This window comes from Berghia stephanieae, chromosome 8 (genome assembly GCF_034508935.2).
Source record: "Berghia stephanieae isolate SIO BIC M18660-M18661 chromosome 8, UCSD_Bste_1.3, whole genome shotgun sequence".
Lineage (NCBI taxonomy): Eukaryota > Metazoa > Mollusca > Gastropoda > Nudibranchia > Aeolidiidae > Berghia > Berghia stephanieae.
Genome location: NC_088367.1, coordinates 12,921,362 through 12,941,310, shown reverse-complemented (window position 1 = coordinate 12,941,310; position 19,949 = coordinate 12,921,362). Strand labels below are relative to the sequence as shown.

At 36.3% G+C, this 19,949-nt stretch overlaps 2 protein-coding genes across 5 annotated transcripts in view; one reads left to right on the top strand and one right to left on the bottom strand.

Moving 5' to 3' along the window:
• Positions 1 to 12,909, bottom strand: part of LOC144978179 (uncharacterized) — a 25,754-nt gene extending 12,845 nt beyond the window's left edge. Inside the window, exons 1-7 of one of the 3 annotated variants that reach the window (XM_078923899.1) lie at positions 12,833 to 12,909; positions 8,799 to 9,274; positions 7,351 to 7,497; positions 5,723 to 5,988; positions 2,110 to 2,201; positions 1,425 to 1,585; positions 586 to 645 (exon numbers count right to left, since the gene is read on the bottom strand). In XM_078923899.1, coding sequence (XP_078780025.1) covers positions 586 to 645; positions 1,425 to 1,585; positions 2,110 to 2,201; positions 5,723 to 5,988; positions 7,351 to 7,497; positions 8,799 to 9,204 — 1,132 coding nt within the window. In that variant the 5' untranslated portion in view covers positions 9,205 to 9,274; positions 12,833 to 12,909. Of the gene's footprint in view, positions 1 to 585; positions 646 to 1,424; positions 1,586 to 2,109; positions 2,202 to 5,722; positions 5,989 to 7,350; positions 7,498 to 8,798; positions 9,275 to 12,742 lie in introns of all 3 variants that reach the window. The other 2 variants (XM_078923898.1, XM_078923900.1) reach the window with 2 other exon arrangements.
• LOC144978180 (mitotic-spindle organizing protein 1-like) lies at positions 12,871 to 19,949 on the top strand. Of its 2 annotated transcripts, none has more exons than XM_078923902.1 (3): positions 12,871 to 12,987; positions 16,912 to 17,054; positions 17,808 to 19,949. In XM_078923902.1, exons 1-3 carry the CDS (start codon positions 12,936 to 12,938, stop codon positions 17,856 to 17,858), a joined length of 246 nt encoding a protein of 81 aa, XP_078780028.1. In that variant the 5' UTR covers positions 12,871 to 12,935; the 3' UTR covers positions 17,859 to 19,949. The 2 variants fall into 2 exon arrangements, with proteins under 2 accessions (XP_078780028.1, XP_078780027.1); XM_078923901.1 differs by having other exon boundaries at positions 12,880 to 13,256.

The following is a 19,949-nucleotide window of genomic DNA, read 5'->3' as shown; positions in this document are numbered from 1 at the left end:
TATCAATTAGTCATGTCAAGTGAGTGTTTTACCATTCAGGATTGCTGAAAAACAAAAGTCCTGAATTAAGGGTTGGATTTCACAACGATGATCTGCAACATCCTTAGTTTTGCAAAAATGTGTGGCTGGCTGAGAAAACCCGGAAAGATGAGCAAATTAAAAAAATTGAGTTATGTGTGCAGTGGTGTAGACCACATCTTTCTGGTCATTTACCACTTTAAATTTTCTTTCTATGTCTATTAGAACCCAATTTATGATTTTATTTTTCTGAATAAAATTTGTTGCTATGGGAAACGCTTTCTCTTCAATTTTGGCTCACATCTCGAATCGAAGCTTGCCGCATCTTCCCGGGTTTTCTCAGCCAGCCTCACAAATACTTAGATAATATATTCAATTTTCAGAGGATGTGTTTTTGTACCATAATTTATGTTTTTTTGAAACACAGAGAAGATGCGGTTATGATGCATGAACCACACCCCTTTGCCGGCTAGTTGCTTTGAGTTTACATGTTACAGCTAAGGTTGCCATTGTATTTTTTATTTCTGGCAGGTACGCTTGCTTTACAAGTTTTAAACTTTCTCTCACCTCCAAGCTCTGCCAACAAATCCACACCAGGAGGAACAGACATCTCAGTTTGACAAGAAACTGGGGATGAAAGCAAATAAAAATCAAATAGACATAAGGACACGGCAAACACTTACTGAAATTATATATAATTACAATATAATTAAATATAACAAAACAAATATACATGCCAATGTAGGTTATCAGGAGTTTTACATCTTGTACAACACTTTTGGGTAGATTTTCGAATGGATTGTAAAAACTATCCCAAAAAATCAATTGACCTCTTTTTTGGGATAGGTTTTTTTCTTCTTGTATTCTTCTTTCTTACTTTGTCTTGCACCTTTCATACACACTTGTTCAGTGCTTTATCTTACACCGGTGCCTGCTCCTTAATTTCTTATATGGATTGTAGTACATGTAAATAAATATCTAAGATATAAGAACATTGGAAGAGCAGCGACTGAATCTCAACACAACTGAAGATCTTCGGGCACTAAAGACATTGCCGCAGATCGATAAATGTTGGTCAAACCTAAAGCACAACCCAGTGGAGGCAACTGATGCATCCCAGTTTGATGACTGATGACAGAGATGTGAAAGGCTCATGTCAAAACATATTGACACACATACGAGGAAGAACCCCCCCCACCCCACCCTCAAGTTCTATCCTTTTCTCGATGAAGGATCACAACAACTCACAACCAATCCAAAGCAAAACTCATCACTTATTCCAAGACCCCCCCCCCCCCCCCCCCCCCCCCCCGCAAAAAAAAAAAGGCAATGCAGATGAGGACAGTAGATTGAAAGAGAGAGAAAAGATAACATGAATGAAATTCCAAGTTAAAAAATAATCTTACCAGATTTGGCAACCGCTAATGACTTGACACCAGTTGGGGTCTGCACCAATCGACCAGCACTGTGCATTGTTTTCCGTTCACTCCAAGGGGATGGGACGATAAGTTCATTGGCAAAGAAACGGTTTGCAGCCTCTTGTAACAAAGGATTTATCTCTCTGTCTCTGGATTAGAAAAGAAAAGAAAAAAAATTTAAAAATAAAAACTGTGAAATATAAAGTGGGAACTATCAATGAATATACAGGGTGTTTTATAATCATTGTTATTACTCAATAAAGAATTGATATAATACAATACCTGTATATATATACAGATGTTTTCATTACAATAAGTGTTGTAAAATGTAAAAGGTGGTAAAATACAAGCCAGGATTTCCAGTTTTTCTACGTTTTGATATTAACATTTTTCTCTGGGGAAATAATTTTGGTAAACTTTTGTATCCTTATGAAGAAAATCATTTTCTACCAGTGACCAAAATCACTGCGAGCCACCGCAAAAACAGTGCCATATGAGATAAGACGAGGGCTCTGTGCGCATCGCAGAAAATTAAAACAAAATCAACAAAAATTCAATGTTTTAAAGATTTTTTTCTTTTTTAGTGTAATGCATGCAGTGCCCTCTGATTATAAACAGAGCAAAATGAAATAGATATGTTCACCATTATCATTGCTATTAGTACTATCATTACCTCTTGCTTTGGTAAAAATGCTGCCTCAAGATTTCTGACTCTTTGATTTCAACTGGCATCAGCATTGCTCTTTGATCAACTGTCCAAAATCCCTGAAGGACAAAAAAAAAAAACACCTCTAAGAATCTTTCTACACATTCATTGTCGTCGATGACAAGGTGAGAGTGGTAAGAGTTGCAAAATAAATTCTATATGTTAAACTGACCAGTTAAATAGAAATTTTTGACTCAGAAGGAGTCTTTCAGTACCTCACAGCCATAGGACCAACAGAGCCAGAGTTTAACCCGGTTTCTTAAGAAATAAACAGTCATTTGCTTACTAGTCTATTACAAATCACTCCCCACCAGATCAAGTAGACCCCACACCCAATCACTGCTGGGTCAATTAAAAACTTAAGATTAAGACTGCGCAGGGGAATGTCGGTGAGGCGAATAGTCTGAACTATCGGAAATCTAACTCAGCATCTGGATGATTCATCAGTTAATAGTAGTATTAGTAGTAGTAGTAGTAGCAGTAGTAGTAGTATTAGTGGTAGTAGTAGTAGTAGTAGTAGTAGTAGTAGTAGTAGTAGTAGTAGTAATAGTAGTAGTAGTAGTATTAGTAGTAGTAGTCCTTCAGAGCCATCAGGCCCATGGAGCTGGAGTTTATCCAGGTCTCTATAGCCTGAGATGGACAACACCCTTAGTAGGATAGGATGCTTGACTATCACCAAGTACTTTCCACCAGATCTAACAGACCCAGCTATCCAATCACTGCTGGGTTGACAGGGGGGACCTTAAAAAAATATTTTAAAATCCTGACTGCACCCAGGACTGGTCTCAGCCCCTTTGATTGTGAAGCAAGTGCTCTACCAACTGAGCTATTGGGACCCTCGGATGTGATTCATACCAATTTGAAAATAAAAAGAAAAGATTTCAGTCTTTTGCATAGCGTTATTACCTCATTTTTTTTTGGCATGAGTATACACAAACCACTGAAATAATGTATGAACTTGACAGGCTATATTGTATAAGTCGGATAAAAAAGAGCTGAATAACAAAGCCAAAAAGCCGGATTAACTTGAACTTTTATATAGCACAATATCCATTAAATGTTTTCAAAGCGATTTACAAGGGGTCCCTAGCCAGCAGCAACATGTAGAATGAGACAAGACAGGACGCATGGTAGGCGATAAGACAATTTTCACAGACAGAGACAATGCTGTTAATGGTAGGTGCTCAAATGGAGTATGTATTTGTATCTGTATGGTTGGTGCTGAAGAAACCAATGGTCTGGTGTATTTCAGCGGCGTCCTCATTGGGCGTGGGCCCATGTCAGTGGGGCCTTGAAATCGTTTAGGTGTGGTGACATGATGACCAGTTCATCCAGCCCATTCCACTCCGAGATAGTTCTAATGAAGAAAGAATTTCTGTAGTTTTGTGTTCTTGTCTGTGGGATTTTGAAGCAGTTCGAATTGTTTGTGGTGTATCTCTCAATGGGGTTTTCGGTTATGTGGTTGGCAAAAGTGAGTGCTCGGATTTTTCTTTTGTTTGGTCGTGGCGTGAAAAAGGAGTCTGCCTTTATTGATGGTATTTGATCTGTTATAATCTTGAACATGAATGACAGACAGGTTTCTTTTCTTCTTTGCTGGAGGCTGATGAGGTTTTTTTCTTCTAACATTTTTCTCATGCATCCTGGGGTTCTGCTCTTATAATTCCCAGTTATGAACCGGGCGCCTTGTCTCTGGACTGTCTCAAGTTTTTGACTTTATAGTGTAAAATTATTTATCAGTTCATTTTGGCAATAAATTCTATATGTTAAACTGACCAGTTAAATAGAAATTTTTGACTCAGAAGGAGTCTTTCAGTACCTCACAGCCATAGGACCAACAGAGCCAGATTTTAACCCGGTTTCTTAAGAAATAAACAGTCATTTGCTTACTAGTCTTTTACAAATCACTCTCCACCAGATCAAGTAGACCCCACACCCAATCACTGCTGGGTCAATTAAAAACTTAAGATTAAGACTGCGCAGGGGAATGTCGGTGAGGCGAATAGTCTGAATTATCGGAAATCTAACTCAGCATCTGGATGATTCATCAGTTAATAGTAGTATTAGTAGTAGTAGTAGTAGCAGTAGTAGTAGTATTAGTGGTAGTAGTAGTAGTAGTAGTAGTAGTAGTAGTAGTAGTAATAGTAGTAGTAGTAGTATTAGTAGTAGTAGTATTAGTAGTAGTAGTCCTTCAGAGCCATCAGGCCCATGGAGCTGGAGTTTATCCAGGTCTCTATAGCCTGAGATGGACAACACCCTTAGTAGGATAGGATGCTTGACTATCACCAAGTACTTTCCACCAGATCTAACAGACCCAGCTATCCAATCAATGCTGGGTTGACAGGGGGGGCCTTAAAAAAATATTTTAAAATCCTGACTGCACCCAGGACTGGTCTCAGCCCCTTTGATTGTGAAGCAAGTGCTCTACCAACTGAGCTATTGGGACCCTCGGATGTGATTCATACCAATTTGAAAATAAAAAGAAAAGATTTCAGTATTTTGCATAGCGTTATTACCTCATTTTTTTTTGGCATGAGTATACACAAACCACTGAAATAATGTATGAACTTGACAGGCTATATTGTATAAGTCGGATAAAAAAGAGCTGAATAACAAAGCCAAAAAGCCGGATTAACTTGAACTTTTATATAGCACAATATCCATTAAATGTTTTCAAAGCGATTTACAAGGGGTCCCTAGCCAGCAGCAACATGTAGAATGAGACAAGACAGGACGCATGGTAGGCGATAAGACAATTTTCACAGACAGAGACAATGCTGTTAATGGTAGGTGCTCAAATGGAGTATGTATTTGTATCTGTATGGTTGGTGCTGAAGAAACCAATGGTCTGGTGTATTTCAGCGGCGTCCTCATTGGGCGTGGGCCCATGTCAGTGGGGCCTTGAAATCGTTTAGGTGTGGTGACATGATGACCAGTTCATCCAGCCCATTCCACTCCGAGATAGTTCTAATGAAGAAAGAATTTCTGTAGTTTTGTGTTCTTGTCTGTGGGATTTTGAAGCAGTTCGAATTGTTTGTGGTGTATCTCTCAATGGGGTTTTTGGTTATGTGGTTGGCAAAAGTGAGTGCTCGGATTTTTCTTTTGTTTGGTCGTGGCGTGAAAAAGGAATCTGCCTTTATTGATGGTATTTGATCTGTTATAATCTTGAACATGAATGACAGACAGGTTTCTTTTCTTCTAACAATTTTGTCATGCATCCTGGGGTTTTGCTCTTATAATTCCCAGTTATGAACCGGGCGCCTTGTCTCTGGACTGTCTCAAGTTTTTGACTTTATAGTGTAAAATTATTTATCAGTTCATTTTGGCAAGACTGCCAATGACAAAGTATTAAATCTTCTACTTTCCTTTTCTCTACAGAAATCAACCATGGAGTATGGTGAGAAAATATGAGTCAAGAGCATTTTCCAAGGCTTCAACTACGTGCCATTCAGAGCAGGACTCTCCAACTCTCCAGTCCAAAGGCGAGGGTCATATCACTGCACCACATAGCCACACATTAAGAAACATGTAATAGACAAAATGTACTTACAACTCAAATTCTAACTATGAAAAATGTCCTTACCTCCTTTTCAGCAGAAGGTTGCTCACTTTTCTGTTTGATCTGATAGAAGCTAGGGGTCATATTGGGAAAATGCAATCTCTCATCAGTCTCGAATGGATTCACAAACTGACGACCGGGGGTAGAGAAGGCATACAGAGAGGAAGCGGGAGACATAAAGCCTGCAGGAGTTCTAGGTGCAGATGGGGTTCTCTCCCATGTGTGTTGATCTCTATCTGGATGATTGTGGTATTGTCCACGTACAGGAGTTTTGAACTGCGGGGTGGCACCTTGAGAGTATTTGGAAGGTAAGAAGGTTATATTATCAAAATAATTTCATTATACTACTAAAGCCATCAGCGAACCATTTTCTAATTATACTGAAAGATTAGTGAACAATCCATTATTTCCAAACTTCACAATACCATATTATGTAAAATTGTTTATCAGTTCACTTTGGCAAAAACTTCCAATAACAAAATATTAAATCTTCTACTTTCTTTTTCTCAACAGAAAACACCCATTTTTAACAACATGACTTGACCTCCCAAACTTCCCACAGAGCAAAAACAACATTGTTGATATGATTGTTCATTAAAATAATAATTTAACATGCTGTTGTAGTTTCATCTCTGTCAAAGTCAATAAATATATGAAGTGTTTCAACAATAAAAACGAATAAAGGCCATGTCGAACCAACATTTAATGAAGCAATCTGTGATATTCAATCCAAGAGGTTAATAATGTTAAAGGCAGCATTATATGTTTGTTTTTGTTTTTAAGGGTTTTACGGCGCTTGCAACACATTTAGGTTATATCAGCGCCAGTAAAAAGGAAGAAAATGGGATAGTAAAGAGTTATAGAATTACAATTAAAGCACCCAAGAAAAAGTAAGACATAGGGGAACTGGGAACAAATAGGGATCAGATGTAGATTCCAAGAGCACACCACCAATGTACTTAGTTTGAGATCACCTAAAAGTCTCATCCAGACACAAGCACAGGTCCCAACTAAGAGGAATACACTCAAATGTTTACCAATTATATAATATAATATGTAAACTAAACATAATACAATGTATAACAGAGATGATTTACAAGGAAAAAAATATCATCTCCCAAAACTATAACTATACATTCGACTGTTTCCCTCCCAGCCAAGGAGCTCTGGCAAGGATCAGGACAAAACTAAGTAATCTCATTCCAAGACAATGACAGGAAACAATTGGGAAACGGGTATGGGGGGATAGAAGACAGAGCATGTACCTCCCTGCCCACTATGGGAGGTCAGGATCCCCACCCAGGCAGCATTATACTAAAGAAATCTAGATAATGAATTGGGCATATCGTCGACTTTTGTTTCAAATGTTATGAATAACAAAAGCCTCAGACAGTCCCCTAGCAAGATTAACTCACTCAATCCTAGAGATTTTTGCTACTTTTCAAAATTGGAAAAATGTATTAAAAATGAATGTGTACATAGATGGTTTTATTCAATTACCATTAACATGCAAAAATTAAATACATTAGCTTTGATACTGCGCCTATACTTTGTCTCAGAAAAATGTAATAAATAGCCATGGAGTAAAAGTAACCCGGGTATACTACGGACATAATCGGTGTTAGGGTTGAGTGAGTTAATCATTTCCTTACCATGGTTGTTGTTAACATTGCAATCATCAGTGTACGACTCTTTAATGTGATATTTGGAAGTACTTGGAGTGAGACCACAGGGAGAGACCATAAAAGGGATTTTTCTCAGAGGACTTGAAGTAAGGGGACGACCTCCACCACCTTCAACTGTTGAAAAAAAAAAATAGTATGAAATACAATACTATAGTTGAAATACCACCTATGATGGAGTGAGAATTTTAAACAAATGTTTAGAATAAATACAGCAGAATCAAAACAACCATTCAATCCATTGTCAATATGGAAAGAACGAAGTGGTAACTCTGTATCAGTCTTAAACAAAGAGGCAAAATAAACAAAAGAGAACCTATTCTGCTTGCTTTGATTTCTATTTTAGCACTCTACAAATGGACCTAAACACAGTGTGTAAGGCTCTAACAAAATTCCTATTCAACAGAGACAACATTGTCACCAGTCAGCTACTCATTTACAACTGAGTATGGTGAGAAAATGTGAGTTAAGAATCTTTTCTAATGACTTAATTTCCGTGCTGCGTATCGTAGGATTTGAGCTTTAAACCTACAGATTACAAGATTTATATAAGTAGTAAAAAAAAAAAGCTGAATATATGAGTTTGTACCTAAACCCAAGAAGAATGTTGTTTTGCTGACATGATAGATAACGACAATAAATATTCTTTATGTTTCAATTTGTTGCAACTGTGTGATCAAACACATTAGATGTGTTAATTAAAGAAAAACAAATTAACAATATCTTCTCAGTTCTGATCTGCCCATAACTCATTTAATGGTGGAACATTGTAATTTCTTATTGTTGGCCGCATTGGATTATCTTTTACTGTAACAAAATACATGCAATTCCACAAATCTGTTTGAATCAATAAAAAGTTAAAATTTTCTCAAAGGTCATGGAATTTCAGTGTTCAAGTGAATTGATAATGGTAAACTATAGATGATGCTCATTCAGGCTGTATCAAAAGGTCGTTTTTGTGACGTTGGTCATAAAATACTCCAACAATTATAAGTTATCTTGAAGAAACAAGGGAAAAAATTGCTTTCATTAGTTTCTATCATCATTTAAATAATGTAAAATAAACCAAAAAACTGTCGATCTAGCTCCAATAGAATAGCAGAAATAGTTTCTCAAAGGGTCAAAAAAAGTGTGTACAGAGTATCAACTTTGTCCATTCTTTTTCAACACTTCTAAAAGTGATAACTATCATAATTTTTATGCTAAATCGTCGGTTTTGGTTCCATATTTCAATATTTGATCCGCAGAAACTGATGAAAGTGAATTGTTTCCTGTTTTTTTCCCCAAATGACTTATTATTGGAATAGTTTTGTGGCAAACGTCACAATGTCAAACGACCATTTGACACAGCCTCGTATATATAAACACCCGTATTCAGTCACTTTCTTTTCATTAAAATCATTAATATGGTGACAAACCTTCATGATAATTAAAAGTCCTTTGTACTAAAAGATGTTGCCTCATGCCATCATTACCAGCAGGGTGATATCTATGAGGTGAGGGCGTGCTGCAGAACCTTTTTGACTTGTCATAATGAGGACGAAGAAAAGCATCCTCGCCCAGCTCTATGTCAGAGTCAAAATCAAAGGCATTCTCTTTATCCTCGTACACTTGAAAGGGAACATCTCCACCTCCTCCGTTTACAATGGGCGAGGGACAACTTTCAATCTCAATTTCTACCCGAGGCTGAGGTGAAGAAATGGCACGTATAGGAGATATTGGGATATCCTTGGAAGAACATGGCAGTTGGTGTGAAGGAGTTGACGGATTTGAAAGCTGATCATCTCCGGGAGTAAAATTAACTTGGGGAGGGGACGATGACATGGTGTTCCTTTATCAAAGACAATTCCATTCATCACCTTTTCCAATGAAAACTCATCTGTGTTTGAGAAATCTGTTGAAAAATAGCAATATCCGTCTATATCTCTCAATATTAGTTGAAAAGGAGAATGTTGAATGTTTACTTGGGGATCAAATTTCAATCAAAATGATAAAAAAACCGAACCATAGTCATGAAAAAGCAGGCATCACTATATCCTCATCATTTCCCTGGGTAGGCCAATTTAGATTTCTTGGATTTTTTTTTCTAATTCTGACAAGTTTCACCAAAGATGATCAATATATACTTTCTTTCGTATGAGATGTAGTATAACTTAATTCTGTCAAACTATACTAGACGTCTATTAATTTTTTCATTCGACATTTGATTTTTTTAACGCTGTGATTATTCTCAGACATTTCTGAGAAAAAGAAAACATAAAATTAACCAACAATAAATAGTCGATGGATAGTAGGTTACTATATATATATACACAATAAGCGTTGACATCTATGTGGGTGTCATTGTCATGGCCGAATGGTTAAGTCATCTGCCTTAGAAGGCTATTGAAATCGATGCTGTGTGTTTGAATCCTGGTTCCCCCCAATTTTTTTTTCCTGTCTTCTTTCTACAGAGCATTTTAAATGATAAATGTCCCATCCACCTTCTCTCCACTTTTAAAAAAAAAAGAATATTTTTCTCTCTCTCTCTTTTGGTTCCTTTCTAGCAAATAGTCTCCACTCCGATCTCAAAAAGTATAAATAATTAAAAAGTAAACAAACAAAAATATTCAGAGAGCAACATAGTTGTCAGGTAGAAAAAAAAAACAAAAAACAATTTTAAGGAACAAGGCCAAACAAAAAAGGAGAAAAGAATACTCGCTCAAAAAAAAAAAAAAAAATGATCTAACCCTCTGAGCTGTATATCCACACCGATATTGGTGTATCTTAAAATTGATATAATATATGAGCTAGATAATTTTCCACCATCTTTGCTTCCTTGTTTTGATAGTTATTTTCATCTCTGATTTGAAAAATATGTTGTTGGATCTAGTTTTGTGGAAGTGTGATAATAAATTGTATTGTTTTGTTTGAAGAAGACCGGAACAAAACAGATGTGGTCGGTTTTGGGATAGGGATTCGTCAGCAAAATAAACAAATTCCTGGCCATCATCAATTTATCCAAAATTGTGGTTAGAATGAACACATTATAGAAACAAAAGACGATCAATAAAGTTAACAGGTAGGTGGGTAGTGAAAATTTGAATGGTTAGTGGACTATGAACCGATTTGCTGGTTGAAAACAGAAGGCGAATTGCCAGTTTGACATTTCAGTTCAAAGTGTCAAAAATTTACATTTTATTGGTCCATTTGCTTTTTTAAAAAAAAATTTTAGATTTGGCATTTGAGCACTTTTACTTTCATCTTGTGTTAAATATCACTTGATATTAACTAGGGAGTTTAATAGAAATTCTAAATGTACCTCACACACTTGAAACCAATGTCATATGAAAGAGCTGGCAACCCAGATTACAAAACAGTTTGAATTTTGTTTGTATCTTGATTAGAAAAGTAGTTACGGCAGTTCAAAGTCTGAAATTTCAGACCGATTTTACCCCAAAATTACCATTGCGAAGTTGTGACCGAAATCGCGTGATGTTAATAAAAAATGGTTAAACAGTCAATATGGAGTTCTTATCATATATTGTATACCAAAATGTTCGTCTTATCAAGGACAATGCATTTACATTAATAAAGAGGAAGATAAACATTTCAAATTAACACATTATTACATAATATGACGCAAATGTTACATAATCAAAAACTCGGCTAGACGTAAGAAACAATTTGCTCTATCACTTTTGGATTTATCCCCAATATCTCACTGAAACAATTGCAAATAATCCCCTCTTCTAATTAATACATAGAGAATAAAAAAGGGTTTGAGAGTATTTAAATGAAAAGATATAAACATGTTGTGTAATGACATAATGAGTTTATATTTACCTATGGCAATTTAATTGCATATAAATAAAATGGTAGATTGAAAAAGTTCAAATAAATTGAAACAGATTCCCTATTATACCTAATTAGAAGGAAAGTTCTGGCTTTTAATACTTTAAAAAATTCTGCTGAACTACTTTGGGTTTATTGCTATTACATCATTTGAACTGACAATTAATATAATTTTATCCCCCCACCCCCTCCCCCCTTCTCTCTCAATGTATGGGGGTGTCAAAACTAATAGAACTTCTTACCATAATAATTATTAAGGCTAAGGCCTTTAGAATATGGATACAAATGATAAACATATCTAAACATATGGGAAAGAAACTTGATGACTTGATGGCAAAGTAAAATAAAATTAAATTAAAGCAATTGGTATTTTTAAAATATCGATATTATTAATATCGGATTTCACAAAGAGAAGAAATATACGAACTTTTAAAACAAAAACTATAAAATGCCTATAAATAAAGTTGGAAAGTATGTATTCAAAATAAAAACATAGCAAATAATAGTACTGAAAATATTATGGACTAAATTTAACATAATACATAACTAAATTTAAAATATCGATATGAATATCGATATCGTCCGGCAGCCATGATGAGAAGATAATGTAAACAAGGAATTTCGGCGCAGAGTTAAAAGGTGTCTGCGCATCGATATAGAGCCCTGAAATTTGGCATGAATAAAGTTTAGATGTTATTCTAAAAACAAGCGTTTAAATTTTAAAAACACACGCGGTAAATAAAAAAATAAATGCATTTGAAAATTGCCAAATTTTAACTTCATATAACTTCTGGAATTATTAATGGATTTTTCCTTAATTGGCACCATTTAAAAGGAAATTGAAAGACGAAAATAATGATATCAAAATATCTGCGATATTCCTCTTTACAACGAAGTTATGCATCTTTAATTGAACCCCCCAAAACGCGAACGGCAATTTTCGGTCACAACTTTCCTATGGGCGAGTTGGGTCAAAATTTGACTGCCACTGCTGCTGCTTACTAAACTGCCTATATTAACTGATTTGGGACACAAATAACCAGTGGAATTTTTTCAGAATATTTGGTATTTTAGTTTGGCATTTTGCATAAAATATTTCTGCCAACTTGATAAATGTATCTGCCAATAATCAAAAGTCCAGGTTCTTCTCATTATTCCCAGACAGTTGACAGTACAAGTACAGGTGTCTCCAATAATCAATTTTCTTTATTGCCTTGGCAGACATGTCTGAGAAAAACGATTTTTTAAAACGGTCACATTTCAATTGAGTGTAGATTTTTATTTCGAATTTGTTTCGCGGTTGAAAAGCTAAAAAAAAAAGTTATTTCCCCAGTCTTCTTTCTTAACATTCCATATGATCATTTTACTTGATGGCTATTCACATATTTTTTGTTTTGATTTTGGGTTCACTTTACTAAATGACAATGGACAATGTTCAGATTCACTGGCTTTGGTTCGACAACGGATAGACTGAGACAAACAATTTATTTATAAACTCGTATACATCATTATATAAGAACGAACAAACCATATAATATCTTATAGCTCGAAAAAGCATATAACAAAATACTCTATGTCATCTTCATCTGAGTAACTTTGAATGTGTCAAGGCACGTACTTTCAAATTTTCGTTTCCTGTGAATATTCTTTGTAATTTTAAGCTTTGAAAACGAAAGTTGACAGCGAAAGTCTGAGGAAGAAGGGGACGGTTTTGTGTTTTTATGTCTATACATATGTCCATTGATATAAATCGTAATTTTACGAGATTTTCAGGTGATGATTAGAGAAATGAGAGATAATCTATTATTTTACTTTTATTATTATTTTATGTAACTTTAAAATGATATTCTATTAGTTACATTATGGTTTTAAATTAGTTATAGGGAGCGAAGACCTCCCGTAGTACCGGAAGTTGATACATTGTTGCCCAATAATGCCCAATTCATTCTTCAAAGGAAAAATATTCAGGTTCCAGATTCAAAACAGAAGTCGAGATAAGATGTCGAAATCGAAATCACCCGCCGCCTCGGAAACTCTTGACAGTAGGTTATTGTTTTATTTGTTATGGTCTGTAGAAAGGATATGATCAAGGATTGGGAGTTTGTCCTAGGTATTGGTCGCAGTGACTCGATGGGTGTCGAGTTCAAGTCAAGGCGATGTTGAGGGTATTACCGATTACCCTGGCTACCAAAGCCAAAAGCTCATATTGAATACAAAATTGCTCTACATTGTTTTGATGCCATCAATTCACGAAGCCTTGCCTATATTCAAGAATTGATTGCCCCCTACAACCCCACTCGAAATCTCAGGTCCTCAAAATTGTGTCACCTTCAAATTCCACTATAGAACTTAATCTTAAACTGTGTGCACTCGTGTATACATTCAGTTAAGTGTATGTATGTATGTGAATATATGTTATGTGAAGGGCTTCGAAGCTTCGGCATAAGCGCTATATAAATGTACATTTATTATTTATTATTATTATCAATCATAGTCATAGTTTCTAACTGGTCGAGTAGTCGTAACCCACTCAAAAAGTTGAAGTTGAATGAAGAAAAGGCTCATTCAAATCATCCTAAATTGCTCACATTCTCTCACTGTACTATAGAAACTAAGAAACGTGTGGATCTTATAACAATATGTTAATATGATCTCATAACAAATTTACTTCACAATGCACACAGACATCTTTACAACAACATGTTTTAATATCAATATCTCATCCTACAATGTTGCTGTTGGCTAGGGACCAGCTGCAAAGCGTTTTGACTTCATGATATTAATAATTAACCTCACAAGTTACCATTTTACTTTTATTGCCAATTGTTGGACAAAGGTTTAAAAATCAATCTGATAAATCTCTTGCTATGTGGTCTTGTATGCCACTCACTTTCACATTCAGATCGGAAGATCCTGGCTTCGAGTCTCGCTCAGCTCATAGTTGAGTCCGTGTGAATCACAGCCTACTTATGCACAAGATCTGTCGTTACGGCATACAGGGCACAACCCAAACATGGATTAATAACTTCCTACATGACCGCCAGCAAGCTGTTATTATTAATGGATGTCGCTCGACTGAAGTACCTGTTGGATCGGGTGTCCCTCAGGGATCTGTCTTAGGACCCTGTCTATTTTTGGCATACATTAATGACCTGCCACTTAATCTAACCACAACAGCCAGACTCTTTGCAGACGATACTGCAGTCTACAGCACTGACAATGACAAACTGCAAGCGGATCTGCGTCAACTAGAAACGGAGTGTTATTCGACACCCGAGTTTCGGGTGTATTTTGTCACCAGATAATTCGACACCCGAATCGCGCATGCGCAGTACGTATGAACGTACAAACCCGGGGAAATCAAATTCTTCCGCCTTCCTTCCTTGTCCGTTGCACGCCAGTCCTCTTTAAAAATATGGATAGACGGTCGAATTCAATATTTGAGGGAGCAAAATTCGCTTCAAGCGATGAGTTCCTTGAAAGGATCAATACATTGGAAGACGAAAGTCATTGTTCATTCAAGGTTACACATCGTTTTGTGTGTTGGTTCGTTATACTTCCGGATGCAATGTTGTGAACTTCTTAGCCAGGCACAATATTATCTATATTGATAGATATATTATACCATTTCTACATATAAAACTTTAGATCATCTATTATTATGAGATGTTGAAATAGAAGGAAGGAAATGACGTCACATAGCCCTTTGTTTATAACTAGCCGTTTTTTCTGATTAACTCTCACTAATTTCTATCAATCAGACTAGAAACGTTCAAGGTTACACATCGTCTTGTGCGTTAATTCGGCTGCTGGATTATATGAGTATTTAACCTTTTCGCTGAACGCACGACATTATGTGTCGCGAGTTTGTCGCACAGTATCTGTAATTGTATACCCTTTGCTGTTTAAGTCATCTACGTCACTTAGGTCTTAGAGGGAGCGTATGTATGTGTGTGTGATAGAAAGAAAGAAATCAAGAGAGAGAGTGAGAGAGAGAGAGAGAGAGAGAGAGAGTGAGAGAGAGAGAGAGAGAGAGAGAGAGAGAGAGAGAGAGAGAGAGAGAGAGAGAGAGAGAGATATGGTCTTGCAGTTAATGGTTTGTGTGTTTGCAAAGACGAACAATTGTAGAATTTTTGCCAACGACCCCCGACGACAAGAAAGCAACATTTTTTTTTCCAAAAATTTTTTTACCCTGCTTGGGATGCCAAATTCTTTGCTGACCATCCCCACCCCAAATTCGGGTGTCGAATTATCCTGTGACAAAATACACCCAAAACTCGGGTGTCGAATTATCCTGAGACAAAATACACCCGAAACTCGGGTGTCGAATTATCCTGTGACAAAATACACCCGAAACTCGGGTGTCGAATTATTCTGTGACAAAATACACCCGAAACTCGGGTGCCGAATTATCCTGTGACAAAATACACCCGAAACTCGGGTGCCGAATTATCCTGTGACAAAATACACCCGAAACTCGGGTGTCGAATGACGCTCCCAACTAGAAATATGGGAAGAAAGCTGTGATATGAAGTTCCACCCAGCGAAGTGCGAATCAATGCCCATAACAAGATCAAAAACACCCACAATAACTGAATACCACTTACATGGACATACATTGGAGACAGTGAATGTTGCAAAATATCTTGGTGTTAGCATGAAAAAAGACCTAACATGGGATGAGCATATTAACAAGATCACAAGTAAGGCAAACAAAACACTGGGAATTTTAAGGCGTAACCTAAAAATTAGCTCCTCGAAAATCAAGGAAAAGGCATACAAAACATTTGTACGACCTGTTCTGGAATATGCTTCCACTGTTTGGGATCCCCACATCCAAAAATACGTCTCAAAAATAGAATCAGTGCAAAGAAGAGCTGCACGCTACGTCCTGAACAGACATCACAACACCTCAAGTGTATCAGACATGCTAGAAAAACTACAGTGGCCGAAATTAGAACACCGCAGAAAATCAGCAAGATTAACAATCCCATTTAAGATCAAGCACCACCTCGCTGAATGCCCAGTCATCAAGAAAAAACTAATTCCAGCACCTTTGAGACAGAGAAGAGTTAACAACAACCAATACAGCCTCATAACACACAGAACACAATACCGTGGTTTTTCCTTCTTGCTGCGTACGGTCAGAGACTGGAACCAGCTTGTCGCTAAAGTGACCGAAGCCACTACAATTGATGCTTTTGTGGCAAGTTGCTATGCAAATACTTAGACCTTACACAAACCATCACTGACCAATGTTGACGACCCCTGAATGTCCCTGGAAATTGATTTTAGACTAGCGATTATAAACAAGGAATACAGAGAGATTAGAAAGCAGTTTCATATTTGCCATAATAATCAACCAATTGATTGTGGGCAATCAAAGGAAGAAGAAGAAGAAGAAAAGGCTCTTTACTCACATTCTCTCACCATACTCAGGTGTGAAATCAGTTAGCAGTGTTGTCTCTGTCAGAAAAAAAAAAATTATATCACCTAACAGGTGTCATGTCTCGTTCTATATTTCGTGTTGCTGTTGGTCAGGGACCATTTGTAAAGTGCTTTAAGTTTAAGCACATTTAGTGGTTATTGCGCTATATAAAAACTGAAGGTTTTTTGGTTTGTTTTTTTTTTTTGGACAAAAATCAAGGAACTGTTACATCCATGATTGATACGTTCTTTTCATTGCTTCATTCCCAGCTCTGATGGAAATCTCCAGACTGTTGAATACTGGTCTTGATGAGGAAACCATGGCAATCTGTATTCGTCTGTGTGAGAATGGGATCAATCCAGAGTCATTGGCACAAGTTATTAAAGAGCTTAAAAGGGAGGCTGCTAATTTGGTAAATATTTATTTCAATATGGCGAGTTTTGGGTTCTTTATGTAGTTTGCTGCATCAACCATTTTAGCTTAATTAGACCTTGTGAAGGAGACAAAGATGAAGGCTTTGATGTGGAAGTGATGAGGAGACCAATGTCACCATGATAATGATAATGGTGATGATGATGGTGGTGGCGATAATGATGATGATGGCGATGATTCTAAATCTAAATCTAAAATATTTATTTTACTTTTCTTTCATTTAATAATTAGTTATCTAAAACAGTCATTTCAAAATGAATTACTTATGAATCTCAAAACTTTGCAAAGTCACCCCATCTTACAGTACGTCATTGAAAATCAAAACAGATGGGAGAATAGGTCCACTTGGACATATAAGTGATATCTTTACTTTATTTTTTTTTATTGCTGAAGATAGGTTTTGTTGTATCACGAAACATTCTGATTTCAGTATTTTGAGAAATGTAGGGTATGGAGTGTGTGACATGAAAAAAGAGAATAATATTACAGTGTCAGAGCCAAACTCAGGATCCAACTGACATGGTACCCTCCATCTGGCTGAGACTGAGAGAGAGGGAGAGAAGATAGAGAGTGTGTGCACATTAGCCACTGAGCCATCCAGTTGGACATTTCTCATCATGATTGATTGATTTAAGTATTTTTTATTAAAAATTTTTTTTTTTTTTAAAAGCTGCTGTCATAATTTTTGTTCAATACTTATGTCAATTGCTTCTTTTTTTTTTCCCCCCCCCAGGCATTGGAGACATCCGAGAACAACTCTCCCCCCAGTCCATACAGTAGATGATAATGTGATTCATTTCTCGTGGATCTTTCTAGTCTTTCTAACCAATTCAACCCCAAGGATGTGAGATTTGGACCATTGGCTTGAGAAAAGATTCTGCAAATTATTATTATTTTTTTCCGTCAGGAAAATCAAAATTTTGTTGACAAAGATCCAGGCAATCAAAACATTTGTGATAATTTTCTGTTAATTACAAGTTTTCCTCTGAAGGAGAATTTAGATACATTCATAAGCAAGAGTTTAGTTTAAAATGAAAAAAAGTGGAGAGCTGGTACCAGTGAATATTTTTTAATCTGATAAAATTGTGTATGTTAATAGCTTGCAAAGTAGATGGATAAATATGATAAAAAATGAACAGTTGTATGGGTAGCATTTCTTTTCAACGCCTCAAAAGTCTGGGGTTCAATCCACTGCCAAAATCTGGATGATTTGTTTCACAGATATCTCTCTGGATATTTTGAACTGAACTTGGAGTGCAAACGTTTCTTTCATTAATTTCTAAAGCTTCATTGACTTCTTTATTATTATTTGCCCCATCCCCCTCCTCCCTCCCTCCCTGAACCTGTGATTTTTATAACCAACCAATATTTTCTTCCACCTTAGACTTTGCTTGTTTCTGATATCGGGAAGTTCTCACTGAAATTTGTCTTCCACTGTTAAACTGGTATTAGGCTGGGGTGGTTTAGGTGCCAAAAAAATTGGAATCTGTGGTTAAAAATACGAAACTTGATTTAAGTTTTTAAGGTGTATCAACAATGGGTTCGCTAGTTTTTTTTTTACTGTACCTGCTAATGAACATTACAACTCACTCAATCTTAGAGATTTTTTGCTACTTTTCAAAATTGGAAAAAATGTTTTTAAAATGAGCATGTACATATAGATAGTTTTATTCAATACCATTAACATGTAAAAAATAAAATCATTAACTTTGATACTCCGCCTATTATTTGTTTCAGAAAAAAATTTAATAAACAGGCATGGGGTAAAAGTAACACCGGGTAAACTACGGATAAGGATATAGTCGGTGTTAGGGTTGAGTGAGTTAAGTTCACTTTTAGTCATTTGGTTCACTCTTTCATGATACTGGTTTGACACTATTGGACTCATTAATTTGTGTTGATGATTTCACATCGAGTCTTGGGCATTCAGATGTCTCTTCCTACAAAATTAACTGCAAGCCAACCACCACCCCCCTTCCCCCTCCCCCTCCCCAACAGAAAAAAGCTTGAGCTTTTATACAATGCAATGGGCAATAATTGTGGTCAAACTCTAAGGGACTCAATGAAAACAGCAACAATTTAAATGAGTCATGCCTACGAGAGGCTTCTACTCTGCTGAAACAGAGATGCCTACGTGAAATTTCAAAAATTATTTCGTAGTTTCCAAGAGAAATAAATAATTTGCTCACAGTGTGGTCCAAAATGCTCCAAAAGTAATATAGGTTCTAAGGAGCTAAACTTTCCTTTTCAACAAGATTTATAGACTCAAAGAGACCTATGCAACTCTGTAGCTGGAGCCAAAATTTCGTATTTCTACGAATTTTTCGTAGTAGTAGGCAGCTTTCTCCCTATATCATCTTCCTTTTTATTGGCGCTGACATGACTGAAAAGTGTCGCAAGCAAGCGCTGTAACCCCAATCTCCCCCCCCCCCCCCCCCCAAAAAAAAAAAAATACCAAAACAAAACAAAACAAACAAACAAAGAAGAAAACCAAACAAAGAAGAAAACAAAATAAAAAAAACCCCAAAAAAACAAAACATCATCTTCATTTCTACCATTGCCATTGTCATATCATCATCATATTCATCGTCATCCCCATTGATTTACGTATATTTGTTACTCATGCTTTTCATTTATCCATTACAACAATATTCCTCTATTAGATATTTACTGTATTGTAAGTGTAACGTACTATGTATTATTATGCCGTACTCTGGAAAACCCCATATTTAAACATTTGGCCAGAAAAATCATCCTTCAAATATCGATCGACTTAAATGACCCTCATCTTGGCAAAAACTCTCAAACCTGGGACTTCGTGAGGTATTGCGTCATTGTTGAATCGCGATTAAAAGCATTTGTTGAGAATTGCAAA